This window comes from Hyperoodon ampullatus (genome assembly GCF_949752795.1).
Source record: "Hyperoodon ampullatus genome assembly, chromosome: 18".
Taxonomy (NCBI): Eukaryota; Metazoa; Chordata; class Mammalia; order Artiodactyla; family Ziphiidae; genus Hyperoodon; species Hyperoodon ampullatus.
The window spans coordinates 27,652,818-27,671,195 of NC_136931.1; the positions used below are offsets into that span (position 1 = coordinate 27,652,818).

The 18,378-nt window shown below is 55.0% G+C and overlaps 1 protein-coding gene across 1 annotated transcript in view; it reads left to right on the forward strand.

The window, feature by feature from the left end:
* Window positions 1–18,378, forward strand: part of CNGB1 (cyclic nucleotide gated channel subunit beta 1) — a gene marked incomplete at its 3' end in the record, with an annotated part of 139,418 nt that overhangs the window by 22,240 nt on the left and 98,800 nt on the right. Inside the window, exons 2-14 of the mRNA XM_079724051.1 lie at window positions 280–446; window positions 3,022–3,079; window positions 3,388–3,460; window positions 4,247–4,367; window positions 4,469–4,514; window positions 4,710–4,746; window positions 6,358–6,433; window positions 6,633–6,672; window positions 7,048–7,207; window positions 8,549–8,624; window positions 9,895–9,931; window positions 15,595–15,757; window positions 16,732–16,800. Of these exons, the coding sequence (XP_079580177.1) occupies window positions 288–446; window positions 3,022–3,079; window positions 3,388–3,460; window positions 4,247–4,367; window positions 4,469–4,514; window positions 4,710–4,746; window positions 6,358–6,433; window positions 6,633–6,672; window positions 7,048–7,207; window positions 8,549–8,624; window positions 9,895–9,931; window positions 15,595–15,757; window positions 16,732–16,800 (1,115 nt within the window). The 5' untranslated portion in view covers window positions 280–287. The remainder of the gene's footprint in view (window positions 1–279; window positions 447–3,021; window positions 3,080–3,387; window positions 3,461–4,246; window positions 4,368–4,468; window positions 4,515–4,709; window positions 4,747–6,357; window positions 6,434–6,632; window positions 6,673–7,047; window positions 7,208–8,548; window positions 8,625–9,894; window positions 9,932–15,594; window positions 15,758–16,731; window positions 16,801–18,378) is intronic.

The window sequence follows — 18,378 nt, forward strand, 5'->3', positions numbered from 1 at the left end:
AGAAGACCGATTAGGTACTTCCCAGTAACCAGTCTCCTACTGATGGATATTTGGATGTTTTTCATCTTTTGCTCTAACACTGTTGTGACCGGCCTCTTTACACACATATGTCTGTGGGCTTGAGTATTTCTATCAGGAAAATACCTGGAGGTATAACTACAAAAATATTTTTAAAGATGATGAAGGAAAAGGGAAATATATAACGCACAAAAGGAGCCCATGAATGGTGGGAGCAACTGTGAGCATTCTGGAGACGCCTAAGGACTCGGTCCCCTACAGGTGTCAGGATGCTAGGCTGGGTCCAGAGGGTGCTGCCTCAGCCCCCAGGGACACCAGTGAAGACCAAGAGAGAGGAGGAGGAGGGGACAGAACCAGAACCAGAGCCAGAGTTGGAGCCGGAGCCTGAAACAGCCCCTGAGGAGACTGAGCTAGAGGAAGAGTCCCTGGTAAGAACTGAATGGTGAGGAAGGGCACACTGGCCTCACTGCTCGGAGAATCCCCAGCTCAGGTCACCTGCCCCCAGCGACCTTCCACAACAGAGAAAATTAGAGCCAGAAGGAAATGTGGCAGTCACCTGGTTCTGTAAACAGCCAGATAGTAAATATTTCAGGCTTTGTAGGTCATGCCATCTCTGTTAATTACTCAACTCTGCCGCCGTAGTGTGAAAACAGCCATAGACAATACGTAAATGAATGAGCGTAGCTGGTTGTGTTCCAATAAATCTTTATTTACAAAAACGAGCAATGGGCTGGATTTCACCCACTGACCATTGTTTACCAACCTCTAGAGCTACTCAAAGTAGGCAATCCATGAACTGTTTGTTACCAGTCCAGGAGGCGATCAGAAGCTTGCCAGATGTAAATTTACTATGTAAGTAAGCACACTGCTTTGTTCAGTTGTATTTGTTTTGCAGTAAGACTTTCTGCATGAGGGAAGCAGTGTGTTGCTATACAATCTGCTGCAAACTGCTTAATCACTGTGGACCAGTAACAGTTTGCAGACTGACACTGGTTCCTGGACCACATTTTGAGCAGCACTGCTCTAGAACTTTCAGTCAAGCACATCAAACTTGCCAGCTCTGTATCCCATTCATTCGGGAACCTGATGACAACCAATTCAGAAACTCAGACAGATTTGATTTTGCTTCTAATTGATGCCAGGCCTGTGTGCAGTGCCAGGAGCACAGTGATGAATAAAGCATTGTCCCTGGGGGTCAGCAGACGAGAACCCAACCAGGTTATTCTTCTAGGAGACAGAGGTGATGAGACAAGGTGGTGAGCTTCAACAGCATCCTCAGCTTACCCTTCTGGGAGGACCAAATAAGTGTATCAGACTGGAAACTCTGGGAGCTCAGAGGAGAGAGTCATTTTAATTTTGGAGATTGGAAGCTGGTGGAGGAGTGCTTCCTAGCCACAGTGGGCTGGGCCAAATCGTAACTGGAGGAGATGAAGAGGTGGGGCCTTCCTGGCAGAGGAAAGGCTATTACTGGGTAATTCAGGGTGTGTTTAGGAAACAGTGAGCTATCCAGGTATAGGGTTGCTGTGCATATGTGTTTGCATGTGCACACGTGTGTATGTACATACATGTGTGCCTCGTGTTCTTAGTGGTATGTTTGTGTATGCATGTGTATTAGCAAACTGTGTGCCCACGAACACATGCATGCCGATTCACAGGTGTGTGTACACACATACATGTAAGCACATATATGTGTATGTGCACACGCATTCGTGTGCCTATAGTTCCATGTGCATGTGGGGCATGCTAGTGTGTATAAGTGTGTGTTTCTGAGTCTGTGAATCTATTCATGTGTGTGTACGTGTATGCTCATTTGCGTATCTGTGCTTGTATGGATAGACATATTGGTATGTGCCTGCATGTTTGTATATATACATATTTTGTGCACCTGTGCATGTATGCACATCTATGTGTGTATTTGTGTGTTAATACACATATGAAATAATGTGTTCATGAGTGCATGAACACATCATGTTCGTGTGTTAGTGCAGGTACATATGTGTATGTGTGTATATGCCTGTTTATGTGACTGAGCATGTATATGTACATGTGTGTACACACAGATATCTGTGTCTGTGTACACAGATATCTGTGTCTGTGTATATATGCAAATGTATTGTGTGCATATGCATGTTTGTATGTCTGTGTCTGTACACTTGCAGATATTTGCACGTGTGTATCTGCATACATGCACATGTGTATATGCACAAGTGGGCATGTGCCTATATGCACATGTGCGTGTGTTGGGGCATGCACGCACATGCAAATGTATATGCACATGTGCTTTGTGTCTTGCATGGGCACATCTATGTGTGAGCAGATGGACTTATTTTTGTGTCAGCTCGTGTGTGTATGCAAGTGTGTATACACACGTGTCTGTGTGTCACTTTCTGTATACACATGTGCCTGTGTCTGTGTATGTGTGTGAAGTATATGAGAGAGTGTATTAGTGTATGTGTGCACACATGTTAGTGTGTCTGTATGCATGTGCATGCTTGTCTGTACCTGCACACATGCGCACACAGCAGCAGAGGTGCAGCTGCAGAGGCAGATGAGAGGCAGAGGGCAGAAGCTGAAGGCCTCCCAGCTACTAGGGGGGCAATGGAAGTTTTGGCGCAGAATGAGAGGGAGGGACTGGCTGGGGGCTGGCCGAGGGCTGGGCTCTTCCGCCTCCTCCTCCCCTCAGTTGCCCCAAGGCCTTGTAACTCTCTTCCTCTTTCTTTTCAGGCCACTTGAGTGGGGCAGCTTCCTGGGGGATGTGATAGGCCTGGGAGGTACCTTGGGGGGAGGGCGTGGTGAGGGCCCAGCCCTGGATGAGGGACCCCTGGGGCTGGGAAGAAGGGAGTGTCCCAGGTGGAAGGTGAGGCCACCAGGATTTACAGAGACCACTGTGAGAATAGAGCTGTTTGATCCTGTGGGCGGTCGGTTGTGAGGGGGGATCAGGGGCTGCTCCTGCCTTAGGCTAGTCTCTCTGAGGGTTTACATGGTCCTGTTTGAACCCTCCAGCCACCTGAGGAGGCCTGCGTGGGGAAGGAAGTGGCTGAGGCTGATCCGGGCCCTCAGGGTGAGTGCTGGAAGCCCAGGCTGGCAGGGTGGCTGGAGGTGGGGAAAGGGCTGTGTTCTCCACTGCTCGGAGCCTTCTTGCAGCAGCCCACGAGGTTGGCAGACCCATTTCACAGATGAAGAAACTGAGGCTCAGAGAAGCTAAGGGTGGGCTCCTGGGGACTTTTTAGCTGAGCTGAGCTGGAACCCTGGGCTTCTGACTCCCTCAGGGTTCTCCCCTCTCCTCTGCCTCTGACTTGACCTCCTCAGCAGGGTAGAAACAGGTCTCTCTGAGGCTCCCGTTCTAAAGTATGAGGGACTCCTTTCCAGAAACCCAGGAGGCTGCCCCTTCTCCACCCACATCCCTCCAGGCTCAGGTCGCTGTGGTTCCGGAAGCGAACAGGTACTGCACCACCCTCCCCTCTCCTCAGGGCCAGCCCCCCCGCCAAGCTAGGGAGCCGTTGAGAGGGTGGGGATGGGCACTGCTCTCAGGTCTACAGTCACTCCCAAGCAAAGGCACAGAACATCTTAGGAACTGGCTGAGGGAGGCTCAGGCAGAGGTGGGGGCCTCCTGGGCCAAATGGACCATGTGACCAAGAGAAATGGAGCGGGGGGACCACAGGTTTCTCAGTGCTTGGGTGAAACGCAGGTTTAGTGTGGCCAGAGCTTCTCATTTTCCCAATGAAGACAGAAATCCAGACTTTTCCATGAAATCTCCCGGATAGCTCAGATATTTTAGACCCTTGGTACTTATCCAAGTAAGCGTGTCTGCAGCGGGTGTGGAGGGTTGGTCTCAGACGGTGAGTCTGTGACCCTCATGTTTAGGCTGACTAGCCTCCATCACAAGGAAACACCTCACAGGAAACTCTCAACCCTTTCAGAGCACAAGACATGTGCTGAGTGCAGGAGGGACCCCCTGGAGCCAGGCTAATGGGGCAGCAGGGTGATACGGTGATGCTTTTACTGAGTATCTGATGGCGGTGGGCTTGGAATGGCACCAAGGGTTGGCATCCCCCATTTTCCAGAGAGGGACACGAGGTTCCAGGAGGGAGGTGATGTGTCTGAAGTGTCACAGTGGGGAGATAGAGGTTTGGGGTTCAAACCAAGTTCTTTAGGATGCTGTGCACTGCCATTCCGACCAGAGAGGGGCTGGGGACATTGAGGGCAGGCCGGTATCTCTGTCTCTCAGTGTCCCCAGCAGCCGGGTGCTGACCTGGCTCAGAAAGGGTGTGGAGAAGGTCGTCCCGCAGCCTGTCCACAGTGGCAGGCCTGCCCAGAGCACTGCTGGTGGCTTGGAGGGTCCAGCTCAGGTACTACTGGGGCCGGGGGCTGAGGCAAACCGGGTGGGGAAGGGTGGGGAGGGAGGCTGATGGCCCTGGACTCTCTGCCCACGTCTGTCTGTCTGTCCCAGCAGGCAGGAGGACAGATCCTTGGGCACTGCAGCACTGGGGGCTCAGGTAAGGCCAGGAAGCAGGATGGCTTAGGGGTGGGCTCAGGGACTGTTGCGTTGGGCCCTGATCCCTGGGGTGAGTCCACGGGGCCAGAGCTTCTCATCGGACTCGGCCTGGGTTCGAAGCTGGGTTTGAGTTGGGCTATAACCGGGGAGCTCCAGCCAGCCCTCTTGCTGCTGACCGGCTTCCTTTCTTCTGCAGATGGACACTGTGAGGCCCCCAGGGCCCAAGACACCGGGTGAGTCCCCATCCTCGAGCCCCATCTGTAGTGTGTGTGGTGGGCTCAGCAAGCCCGGAGCCCAGGGTCCACCACCACCTGTGTGTGACCTTGGACATGCCTCTCATCTCTTCTGAGCCTCACTTTTCTCGTCCACAAAACCGGAACGATGGGTCCGGTGCTGCTCATGGTTTTTTGTGTTGATTACTGAGAGATCCCGGGAGGGGGAGGGCCACCTTCTGAGGATGGGGAGAAGGCATGGATGAGCTCCTCAGAGATGGGCCTCGAGTAGGTGGGTGCCGTGTGAAGCCCGGAAGCAGGGCCTGGGCTACCGTGGGGGACATTGGGGTGCTCAGGTTGGTCTCACGGTTGGCAACAGCTTCAGACTTCTCAGAGCTGACCAAGGCGGGTGGCAGGCTGGATGGGAACTGTGGCAAACGGGGGAGCCCATGTCTCTCTCCAGGGAGGGGCCCCACTGAACTCCACTTCCCTCTGCCCTGCAGGAGTGCTGACCCGGTGTGGCCAGATCCTCCAGTTTTTCAAGAGAAGCTAGAAATTTAGGCTTTTACATAGTCCTTAATTTTTAGATGTTGCCAACTAATTGAAAAGTTTCCAAAAACACTGTGAGCTCCCCCAATAAACCTGAAGCCTCCAGTTTGCTGTCTCTGCTGGAAATTCAGAGTCATGCCTTCATCTCCATTCACCCCACCCATTCATTCCTTCCCTCATTCATTCATTAGACTGTCGGGTCCTTGAGCACGGGGGCTTTTGTCTCAGTCACTGCTGAATGCCCTGGTGCCCAGCACAGTGCCTGCCATACAAAAGGGACTCAGCACAGAAGGGATGAATGAATATATGAATGAATGAATGAATGAATGAATGTGTACAATCACACACTCCATTCATTCATCCATTGCTCCAGTTTGCTATTTCTTTTGTCCCCTGGAGGCTGCCCTGGTCATGGGTTCCAGGGCCACTCCGCTGACTTGTGAGACCAGTAAAATGATTTAGGATGAAAGCACCCAAAGGACTTGCCAGCTTTTTGGGGGGCCGTATCTGGGGGATGGGTTCCCCTGGGAGCATGGAGCTTCCCTGAAGAGGACAGGGCTGCCTGGAGGTCAGATGGATCTGGGGACCCAACGTTTGTCCCACGGCCAGCTACATAATTAGTGGGGCCCAGTGCAAAATGAAAATGTAGGACTCCTTTAAAAAAATTATTAAGAGTTTAAGACAGTGACGATAGAGCATTAAACCAAAAATGGGCCCTTTAAGTATGGGGCCCTGTGTGACCACACTGCTCACATACCCATGAAGCCAGACCTCTCAGTCCCAGTCACAGGGAGGCCCCCAGGCTGCATTCAGGTCCCCAGGCAGCCCCTGTTCTCATCTGTGCCCAGGAGGCCAAGGCTAGGCCTGTTGTTCCAGAACCTGGTCCAGCCCTGGGTCAGAATTTCAGGTTGGTGGAAGTCCCCCACCCCGGAGGCCCTTTAAGAGTATCCAGTCCAAGGTCCCCAGTGTGCAGAATGGGAGCTGAGGAAGGGCTGGTCGAGGCCTGGGACCCCAGCAGGTGGTCAGGACAGCGTGGCTGGGCACTCCTTGAGGCCGCTCGGCTGACCTCTGGCCCCTCTTCAGGCCCGGGCCCTGGCTGCTCAGGTGGCTTGAGCAGAATCTGGAGAATATGCTGCCTCAGCCTCCGAAAACCTCCGAGGTAAGTCGAGGAAAAGGGGGAGCAGGCAGCTGACCACCCAGGAAGTGCCTACCTACTCCAGCAGGCTGTCCTCACCCCTGGGACCCACGGAGTGACTGCAAGAGAGGCAGGGCATTCAGGGGAAGGGTGGGCGGGGCTGGCCGGGGCAGGAAATCCACCTGACCTTCTTTCGTGACGTCACTTCCTGTTTACGACCCAGGGCTGGAGAGATGAGCCTGCAGATGCTGCCTTGGGTCCAGGTACAGGGAGGGGACCTGGGAAGGGGCTGGCTGGGATGGCCACAGATTGGGCTGGGGGTACAACTGGAGCCTGAAGGATGCTCGGGGCGGGGTTCAGGGCTTGCAGGGAGCAGGCTGTTGTGGGAGTCCTAAACCCCCCTCTCTGGCCCAGGCTGGGAAGCCAGTAGCCTGGGACAGCGTTGTGAGGTCCTGAACAAGTCCCTTCCCCTCCCTGCACCTCAGCTCTGTGTTTGTCTGATGATGAGGGGAGTTGGGGTGGTCCCAAGGGGCTCCCCACTCACTCACGTTGGCACCTTGAATCTAGACTCCGTGCCCTAGGGGTTGCATGGAGCCCCACCATGTCATCCTTAGTCTCCTGCCCTCCCTGCTGCATAGAGCCCCCAGGACCCCCCTTGGAGACGGAGCCCGTGCCGCAGGCCCAGGAGAGCCCCTCCCTGCCTGCTCCTGCCCCCACGAAGCCTGAGGAGGAGCCGACTCCAGAGCCCCAGCCCGGCATCCAGGCCTCCTCCCTGCCGCCCCGCCAGGACTCTGCCAGGTGAGCCTCCCAAATGTCTCTCCTCCCACAAGCAGCAGACTCAGTGCGTGGCCCCAGCCCAACATCCACCAAATGAGTCTTTTAAATTAGAAAAGTAGGGCTTCCCTCGTGGCGCAGTGGTAGAGAGTCCGCCTGCCGATGCAGGGGATACGGGTTCGTGCCCTGATGCGGGAAGATCCCACATGCCGCGAAGCGGCTAGACCCGTGAGTCATGGCTGCTGAGCCTGCATGTCCGGAGCCTGTGCTCCGCAACGGGAGAGGCCACAACAGAGAGAGGCCCGCGTAACGCAAAAAAAAAAAAAAAAGTAACACATGCACCTGAGAGAAAATTCAAAGGGGTTTGCAGCACCCCCTCCCCGGGCATTCGTATCAGCAGCTTCTCCTGCTTCCGTGCGTTTCCTACACGTAGACAACCTCTGAGCACATTTCTCCTTTAAACTCACGTACCCGGCAGCAGCAAACTCTAGATACTGTTCCTCATCTCACTTTTTTCACCTAAAGACGTAACTCAGAGGTGGTTTTATGCACAGAGGTCTGCTCCATTCTTTCAATGGCTGCATAGTATGTTATACGGATGTACCAGCTTTTATTTAAGCATTCAGTGGACATTCAGGTTTGTTTCCACTTTTGCTGCAGTTAATAGCCTTGTATAGGCATCGTTGCGTTCATGTGCAAGTAAATCAGAGGAAATGGAGTTGTTGGTCCAAGTGGTACATGCATTTAAAATCAGGATAGGGACTTCCCCGGTGGCGCAGTGGTTAAGAATCCGCCTGCCAATGCAGGGGACATGGGTTCAAGCCCTGGTCTGGGAAGATCCCACATGCCCCAGAGCAACTAAGCCCGCGTGCCACAACTACTGAGCCTGTGCTCTAGAGCTCTCAAGCCACAACTACTGAAGCTCTTGGCGCCTAGAGCCCGTGCTCCACAACAAGAGAAGCCACTGCAATGAGAAGCCCGCACACTGCAATGAAGTGTAGCCCCCGCTCGCCACAACTAGAGAAAACCCGTACGCAGCAACAAAGATCCAATGCAGCCAAAAATAAATAAATAAATTTATTTAAAAAATAAAAATGAAAAAAATAGAATAAAATCAGGATAGGTACTGCTAGGTGCTCCCACCCTGGCAGTGTGTGAGGGGCCTGAAATGCACCTTGGGGGTGGCAGGGAGGGTGTGGGGGACTGAGTTACCTGCTGGGGTCGGAACAGTAGCCAGAGGCTTTCCTGAGGAGGCCAGGGATGGGGCAGTGGTTTTCAGGGCCGGGGGCTTGGGTTCCAGTCCACCTTCAGGCAGGCTTGCTACCTGCCTTGGGAGGGATCTGACTCTCTCTCTCCCCCTTGCAGGTTGATGGCATGGCTCCTGCACAGGCTGGAGATGGCCCTGCCACAGCCAGTGATCCGTGGGAAGGCTGGGGAGCAGGTTGGTGCTGGGCTAGGGGGAGTGAGGGCCTTGAGTGGTGGTTGGAGGTGTCTTGGGAGCTCAGGCAAGGGTGGAATGGTCCCTGGGCAGGAGGGGAGGGCACAGAAGGAAGAAGGGAGCCTGCAGCTGGAGCTCAGCCCACCCAGCCCACCTGTCTGCATGGCTCACACTCATTCCACACACACTCTCTGGTCACTGTGGCCACAGGGCTGAGAAGTGCTGGCCCAGCCCCTCCTGCCAGGTGGTCACAGTCAGTGGGGGAGGTGCTTCCCGGGGGGGTGGGCAGAGAGGATGTGGGGTGCAGAGGAGGAGCCTCCCAGGAGCATCAGGGAAGACTTCCTAGTGGAAGTGGCCTGCAAGCTGAGAACTGAAGGGGGAGGAGGAGGAGGAAGAGGGTGGGTGAAAGTGAAGGGGGTGGTGTAGGAAGGGCCCCGCAGGCAGAGGATCCGTATGTGCAAAGGCCCAGAGACAGGAGAGGCCCGGAATGTTCTGGGAAGAAGCGGGGCTCTCAGGAAGCCAGTGGGCCCTGTGTGCATTTCTGACGACCTAGGGCTCCCACATGGGTGGGTGGGGGAGCAGGGCCTCCCCCACCTCTCCCTCTCCCAGAACCTCCCACCTGGCCCTTCTCTCTTGGGGACAATTGGCCATGTTCATAGAAGCACCTGGAACTGGGGGGCAGGAGGCTGGATCGCAGTCCCCCTGCAGTAGGAGGTGGACAGGAAGCTTCAGGGTCCCTTCCCCGTGGGCTGAGCCTTCAGGCTCCACGTTCATGGCCTCTGTGGGTGGCAGAGGAAGCTCAGCTTTGGAGCTCCCCAATAGGAGGAAAGCGGGGTGTCCAGGGGCAGGAGCGATCAGTGGATGAAGATGTGCTCACTGAGGGGGGGGATCCCTGAGGATGGGGCTGCGGGGGGATGGTGTGGTGCTGGCGGGGATAGGCCTTTGTGCAGATGGAACTTAGAGACAACACTCCAGGGAAGGATGGGAGAGGTTTTTCATACATGGAGAACCAGAGAGAGGGCGTTCCAGGCAGGGGCCCAGCCTGGGCAAAGGAGCTGAGGTGGGACGAGGCAGGTGGTAACCCTGGTGGGGGAGTGACTGGAGGAGCGGGCGACCTCTGAGGCGGGAGGGAGGAAGCAGGACGGGATCCTCTGCAGTGTCCCGGGAGCCGTGAGGAAACCCCTTGCTCCTGCGTGTGCCGGGAGGGCTGATGGAAGCAGGGAGGCCGGTGAGGAGTCCACAGCAGTTTTTTTCTCCTTTTCTCCCCATACAGGAGCCTGACTCCCCTGTGACATGTGACGTGCAAAGCAGTAAGTGACACGTTAGTGGGTCCTTGTGTGTGTCTCCATGGGGGTTGCTTGGTCTGAGCGTGCATGGGTTGTGGGGCAGGCAGAGCCTCCGGACCTGGAGCTGGGAGAGCCCCATGTTCTGTAGGCCCTACCTCAGGTCAGCCTGGCCAGGTCGCCAGAGCCCGGCCCAGAGCCAGATGGTGGCTGGAGGCCCCTCCTGGGAGCCGGGGGTGGGTGGATGCACACATAGGCAGGAACCTGGCTTGCCTTCCAGCTTCTATCCAGAAAAAATAATTCTGAGGTCAAGTTGGATGGGCCCCCCTTTCCTGCTGGGAGCCCCTGGTGAGAACTCCCCACAGCCCCCTGGGCCAGTGGGTTTGGCTAAGCAGAGTCCCTGATTGTGGGGTGAAAGGAGGGAGATGAGCTTTCTCTGGGGGAACTGGACCCCTTGAGCTGGGAGGGCATCCCCTCCCTTGTGGGGTATGTGTGCTGCCTTTTATCCCAGCTCTGCACCAGGACTGGGGCCCAGACTGAGGCCAGGAGGGGAGGGCTAGGGCCCCAAATCTGCTCTTCCTTCATTTCATGGCCTCTGGAAAGGCATGTGGTATATGGGGCATTCATTCATTCATCCATTCACAAATGCTCATGCAGGGCTGCTATGAGCCTGGCCAGTGATGAGTGCTGGAGGTGAGCAGGGCAGAGTTAAGGCCTGGGAGCAGTGGCACTATTCCACCCTGGACACAGGCCCTTGGACCGTGGGCCTCGGGCGTCCCAGGGCTGCCAGCCCCAGGCCTGCTGGGCCAATGGGCACTCTGACATGGGCGGCCACCACAGGCTGGCCAGCTATGGAGCTCGGGTGTGGGTGTCATGGGGTTTGTATAATCGTGACAGCGTCGTGAAGGGGAGGCTCAGAGCAGGGCTCGCTCAGTCTCGAGCTCGTGGCCACCCTGGAGGGCACAGCGTGGGCCGCCTATGGCTGTTGGGGAAGGCAGAGGGGCAGAGACGTGTCCAAGGTCACAAAGCAAGTTGTCATGGAGCAGTGACTAGAGTCTCCTGGGCTAAGCAGCTGCTCAGCCAGGCCAAGGTTAGAGGAGTGGAAAACCTTCCCTGGAACAGAGAGCCACCCACGCGCCCCCTCCTACCAGGGGCCGCTGAGAGCTCTAAGGATGGAGCCCCCAGCCCTCTTACCCTTTTCCCTGCTCTGGAAGGAGGCAGGTCTCAGCCAGCTGTAGCAGGGCCTCCCTGCGTGCCTGGAGCGTCCGGGTCATGGTGGGGCCTGGGGCAGCCATGGGGTGGACTCAGCCCCGGGGTGTGTCAGTTTCCTGGGGGTGCCGTAACAAAGGACCACGCAGGGTGCCTTCAAATAGCAGAAATGTATTCTCTCGCGGTTCAGGAGGCCAGGAGTCCAGAATCGAAGTGTTGGCAGGTTGTTTCTTTCTGGGGCTCTGAGTTGGAAACCATGCCAGGCCTCTCTTCTGGCTCCGGTGGCTGCTGGCCATCCTTGGTGCCCTGTGGCATCTAGCTGCCCTCCAATCTCTGCCTTTTCCTCTGTGTCTGCCAAATCTCCCTCTCCTGTCTTCTGTAAGGACACCAGTCATTGGATTAGGGCCCAACCTAAATCCAGCATGATCTCATCTTGAGATCTTTAACTAGTGACATCTGCGAAGACCCTATTTCCAAATAAGGTCACACAGGTAACAGAGGATAGGACTTGGATATACGTTTTTGGGGGGACACTATTCAACCCACCATAGGGGTGACCCTGAGGGGTGAGGGATGAGTATCCCGCCCCCAGTCCGTCCCCCAGTCTCCCCATCCTTTCGCTCATTCATTCCCTCCGCCTGTCCACCCCGCCACCCACCCTTCTCTCTTCCTCTTTGTTTCAGCGGTGGCGGCAGCTGGAGGCCTCTGAAACAAAAGGGAGGGGAGCCTGGGAGAGCGCAGATGGACAAATGGACAGACGGATGGAAGGAAAGAAGGGTTCCCTGAAGAGAAGACCTGCAGGGCAGGGGGATGAGGTGGCCATTGACCCCCCTACCCTCCTTGAACCCCCTGCTTCCCGCCCCCAATCCCAGGCAGGGTGAGGGGCATCCGGTCCCAGAACTGCCTCTCGGAGACCAGGGTTGGCCCCTTTCCACCAGAGCAAGGGGAAGGCCAACCAAGGGCAGCCTGTGGGATTTAGGCTAGACAGCAGGAGGACTTCCCACCAGAGGCTGCGGGAAAGCCCGCGGGCACTGTCTTTCAGAAGATGCCGGCGCAGCCCTCAGCATGGTGCCTGGCACACTCAGCGGCCCCCCGGGACACAGTTTTTCCCCGAAGAGGATCTCCTTAGGCTTGGCTATGTTCTCCCCCTCAAAGAGTTGGGGACTACCAGCGGACAGCAGCACGTGCTTTAATTGACATTAAAAAGCATACGGTAGCACATCAAACCTGTGATCGCATGATATTATTGCTTCAGATAAGGCTAAAGTGAGTACCTAGGTTTGAGAAGTGGGTGGATTAATACGGCCTGTGGTACTGGGGTTGCCGGAAGGAGTTAGCCAGGGGTCCTGAGCCAGTTGCCCTGGGTCCCAGCTGGCTCCACAGATGTCTTCATTTGGGGCAAGGCGTGCTTTTAAAAATTAAAATTAGTTGTCAACATTTAAAAATCAGGTGGCTTTGCATAGAAAAATCTGGCTTCTCTTGAAAACTGGGAAGATCGAGCTGTAATGGTCCCACACTGTACCTGTGAGGACAGTCTGAGTGGCAGCTGCCACCTGAGGGCAGGTGGCACCCTCCGCTTTACCCATATGCACCATCTCCCTGGCTACATAGGCCTCGGAGTTTGAGACCCCTGAGGTCTCAAACTGGCAGTGAGGGGAGGGCAAGCTGATAGACGTAATAAAATGAACATATGCCTGGAGGTGAGAGTGTACAGGGAGAGAGGTGGGCACTTCAGCTAATCTGGAGCCCAGAGTCCTTGAGGCAGAAGGTAAAACTAGAAGAGCTGGGGCCTGATGTTAGGGGACGAGGCTGTAGGCAATGGGGAGCCACTGAAGGTGGTTGAGCAGGGCAGTGACTTCACAAACATTGCTCTGAGGCTAAGCAAGCATTGGAGGCAGAGAAAACAATGGACACAAGGGTTCTTGAACTTCAGGCCCCATCTCGGGGGAGCTATGAAGGATGTCCCATGCCCAGACCTTTCAATTTGAAGAGTGTGGGGCCTGATAATCTGCATTTTCAAGAAGCACCCACCTCCCCAGATGATTCTGGTGATGGGGTGGTGGCCAGGACCGTGCTTTGAGAAATACCAGTTAGTGAGAGGTTAGTGTTTCGGGGGCCAGATGGGAGAAGATGTGGGTCTGGACCGGGGAGAGGCAGAGGGAGTTGGTATCATGACCCAGGCCTGCCAGGGAGGATGGGGTTTCGAGTCAAGGCCTGGGCTTTGCCAGCAACCCAGGGACCGGGCGGGGGCCTTGGCCTAGAATCCATGCTCCTGGGTTTCCTGCCTGCTGCTCCCAGAAACAGCAGCTCCTTCTCTATATGGGGCAATTGATCTGCACTGCTGGGGCCAGAACTCTATTCAGCTGCCCTGAGGGCCATCCTAGGCTGGCAGAGAGGATGCTGCGCAGGAGCTGGTGTGCCCGTGAGGGACGCCAGGGTGAAGTTTAAGCCCTGGGTGGAGCAGCAGTTTCCATGTGAGTTTGAGCACCTGTGGTGCATCGTAGCCCCATCTGTGACCTGGGTGGACCCTGGAAAAGCTGGGAGAGCTGTGAATCAGAGGCCTGCAGAGAGGGCTGGGAGCTCCACGGGAGGAAGGGCCCTGCCCAGGGATTGGTATCCCCTGCCTGCCCTTCCTGGCTGGTACCCTCCGGCACCCTCCTCTGCTTTGGCTGTAAAATGGGGACAGGCCTGGCACAAAGATGAAAGGAGGAAGTGTTTATAAAATGCCTACTCACTAATTAGTACCTAAAAAGAAAGGGTTAATGCAAGGGAAAGCAAGGATGCAAGCAAGGACAGCCTCTAGCGCCCATTATGGAGTGGCCACCAATGGCAGGGAGGCGCTCCTGGGGCATGTTTGTCACTTGGGATAGCACCAGGGAAATGAGTCAGGGGGCCTGTCACTGCTTCCAGCATCCTGTGTGGCCTTGGACAAGTCACTCATCCTCTCTGGTCGATAAAATGGAGGAGAGTAGTGTTCTTACCCGGCAGGGTTGCCGTGAAAGCTCATGAGCTCACAGGCCAGGGGATATTCTGTCCCCTGGATGTCACCTGGATGTCAGGCAGGAACTTGAACCCTCAGGGGCTGATCAGGATGAAGACACTGCAACATTACTGGGGGGCAACATAGAACGACACATACCTATGACATGTATGTCCCACCAATGGATTCAGGGCCACAGTTGGAGGATCCTCCCTGGTCAAACCCCAGGGCTGCTTGTAGGGATGGGGGAGCCAGGACCGTAGTTTAGGAAGCATGTGGGAGGCTTCCCTGGAGGGCAGGCAGTAGCCTCCTCTGTGAGGCCTGATGACCTCGGTACCTGGAAGCCAGGAGGCAGGAGTGGGGAGTGGGGTGACTCTTGGAAAGCAGACAGCCCCATGCCTGGCACGTGGGGAGCACCCCGTAAAAGAAGGTATTAACCTGCATCTCAGCGTGCTCACCTGTAAAATGAGGAATAAGATATAAAAGAGGGAAAATAAAATGAGGGTAATAGTTATTCCCACTTCAGAAGGTTGATGTGAGGACTGATTGAGTTAGTCCATGTAAATCACTTAGCACAGGGCCTGGCATATAGTAAATGCTCAATAAATGTAGCTGGTGCTGTTATTATTACCATTACTATTATTAATATTAGTCTACACCATGAACAATAACTTCCAAAGTCAAAGGATAAAACTTGAGGCTAGCTTCCATTTAAAATTGCCATTAGTAATTCATGCCTGGCCTGAAGGCCACCAAGACTGCTGGAGCTTTTTGGGAACCCCTGCTACCAGGCAATCTCCACCTTTCTCCTGTCTTGGGGTGGGCTTAGTCTCCTGAGGAGACTCCCCTGCACCCACTTCTGCCAAGGTCACAGCCCCACAGTGTTTTCATTGCCAGGGACCAGGATACGTGGAGAAATGTTGAAAGTGAGACCACCTCCAAGAGAAAGTCAAGTTCCCTTGGAGGTTGGAGCCTCTAGTCCAGGAGGAAGTCTTCCTAGACTCCCAGAAGGAGGTTCTGAGATTATGGGCATGTAGTACGCTGTCACCAGGGGGTGGCATCTAGAGAACAGGTGGTGGGCAAGCTTTGTCTGCATCCCTCGGGACATTCCAGGCCACTGCACCTGGATGTGGCAGGGTGGACTTCGAGCCTGGGTCTCTTGGCATCACCTGCAGTGCTGTGGTGGAAGCATAGTTTCTGCTTCTGCACAAACCTCCAAGAAGGAGGCTCCGGTGAGAAACAAGACTAACTGTAACTGAAGCTCTGTCTCAAGGGGAAAAAGAGAGGGAAAACTCATGGAGGGAGACAGGATGAGTGATCGTGGGCTTCAGCCCATCACTTTAGCACTGACCTGGTTGTCAGTGGTCCCACTGATAGCGGTGCCCTTTCTGCTGCTTGGCTGAGAGCTGGGGTGTAGCTGGTGATGACCAAGGCTCCCTGTGTGGTCCCGGGGACTCAGAGGCCCAGGCCCACTCTCCCCCACACCCTGTGTCCCCTGTAGTCAGCATCCTCCCGGAAGAGCAAGAGGAGCCCAGTCTCATCCTAGAAGATGTTGGCCCTCACTGGGAGGAGGATGAGCACCAGGAGGTCAGCAGCAGCCCGCAGGGCTCAGAGGCAGCTCCAGCTGATGAAGAGGAGAGCGCGGTGGTGGAGCAGATGCCCAGGTGGGAGCCAGAGAAAGCCCTGAAAACAGCAGTGCTTGGGGAGATAACAGGCACACGGTACAAAATCCCAAAGGTATAAAAGGGCATAGAGCGGACACCAAGTCTGCCTCTTCCTCCCTTTCCCCCCCACCAGACACCCATCCCTCTCCCCACGGGCACAGTGGCTGCCAGCATCTCCCGTACCTTGCCAGGGCCCATCTGAGCATATATGAGCATGGATTCCCTTCATTTTTTGTACAAAAGGTAGCCTATCACAGGCACTGACCTATCCGCACCTTGCTACATTCATTCAACAACGTACCTTAAGGTCTTTCCACATTTAGTACGTGGAGATCATCCTCATTTTTTTTTACAACTGCATAGTATTCCATCATATGGATATGCCAGAATGTATTTCACCTGTCCATTCTTGATGGCCATTTAGGTTGATTCCAAAATTTTATTATTATAAACAGTTCTGCAACAAGCACTCTTGTCCACATGTCCTTGCATGTGCATGTGTGTACCCCCTGCAGGACACATTTCCAGAAGGGAGTGGCAAGGTCCTCGGGGAAGGGAATGTGTCACCGTGGTAGTGACGTCTGGGTCACCCTCCACAGGGGCTGAACCATCTTAGTTCCCACCTGTGAGCTGGGTGATAGCTGCTCAAGCCAGGAGGCCTCAGGTCCTCAGGCCCATGACCTCCATTGCAAAGATGGGGAAACTGAGGTCCAGCGAGGATCAGGGGCTGACCTAGGGTCAGCACCAGGACAGTTGGGGGCCTGGACCAGCCCCTGATGCACTGAGGGAGCCCTGTTGCTAGAGAGAAGCTGGGGCTGCTCAGGCAGGGCTCCCCAGGTAAAGTCTTGGGTGGAAAATTAAGGTCTGGTCTCTGGGGGGGGGTCACAGTCCATCGTACTGAAAATGGGGGTCAGGAGGTGGATTCAGGGTACAGCTACAGGCGACCTCACCTCCTGCCTTTGACCTCAACTCAGGGAGCTGCCTCAGATTCAAGAGGAGAAAGAAGACGAGGAGGAGGAAGACGGAGAGGAGGAGGAGGGAGAGGAGGAAGACGGAGAGGAGGAAGGAGAGGAGGAGGACGGAGAGGAGGAGGACGGAGAGGAGGAGGAACCTGAGTAAGGACCCGTGCCCCCGGCTGAGGGGTGGCCCAGGGAGGGGCTGCCAGGGCTTCTGGGGTGAGGGTGCTTTCTGTCGCTCACGGGAGCTCCTCCCTTTGTTCCGTGCCCAGTTCCGCTGGGCACTGACCAGAAAGGCTGAGGCGGTGCTGGGGGACCCCACTGTGCTCATAATGACCTTGGGATTCATAGTACGTAATACTCAGCGACCACCTCCACGCCACCCACACTGACACATACAGATGTAGAATGCACCTCCACGGGGTGGAGATTTTTTTTGTGGGGGTTGGTACGCAGGCCTCTCACTTTTGTGGCCTCTCCTGTTGCGGAGCACAGGCTCTGGACACGCAGGCTTAGCGGCCATGGCTCACGGGCCCAGCCGCTCCACGGTATGTGGGGTCTTCCTGGACTGGGGCACGAATCCGCGTCCCTTGCATCGGCAGGCAGACTCTCAACCACTGTGCCACCAGGGAAGCCCCGGGGTGGGGATTTTTGTCTGTTGCCTTCACTGCCATGTCTCCAGAGCCTAGAACAGTGCCTAGCACAGTAGGCACCAAATCAGTGCTGCTTGAATGCATGGAAGCATGCACGGACCCATGCAATGGGCGCCCAGCTCTCCCGTGTGATTAACAAAGCCAAGGCGCAGAGCTGTCTCTGTCCCTCACACCCTCCCCAGCAGTCGGTCCCCAGTGGTTGCCTTTGATGCCTCTTAAGGCTGCCCTGGATTCTGCTCTATCGTCCATAATGGTTGATTCTGTATCCACATCCATAAAAATTTCAACATCAAAACACACGAAAGAATTCAGTTCCAGTAAGAGCTTAAAAATGGAACTCAGAAACCGCTAAAAGTTCTAATCAAGCTTGCCAAGAGACTAGATCTTAATTATTCCCACCACTAAAAAGAAGTGATAATTAGGTGATGTGATAAAGTGCTCATTACCGCTACAATGGCAACCGTATCATAATATACAAATGTGTCATCATGTTGCACACCTTATAAAATGTTATATATCAAATATATTTGAATAATAAGAAAAGAAACCACTAAGAGGGAGATGATTCTGAGCAACGTGGGCTGGACAGAAGGGCAGATGGAGAGATGGATGCACGTGGAGGTGACGAGCAGATGGCTGGATGCCTGAGTGGAGTTAGGGGATGAGAGGCTGGACCAGAGATGTAAAGATGGGCGTCTGATCTCATAGACGGAATGAAAGTGGGGTTGGAGGAGATGCCCGGGGAGTGAGTGTAGATGGAGGAGAGGCCAGAATGCCAGATCAGAGGTCAGGGAGATGAGGAGGAACCAGAAAGGACCAAGGAGGGGGAGGAGCTCATGGGGGGTGAGGGAAATGAGAAGGGTGTGAGGCCTGGAGGTCCAGTTGGAAAGTGTCTCAAGGAGGAAGGAGTGAACTGCTGCCTCGCGAGCAGCCCGCATGTCCCGGGAAGAGTGACAGCGTAGCTCGTGGAAGGGGTGGGAGATGATCCTACAGAGGTGGTGGGGCCAGATTG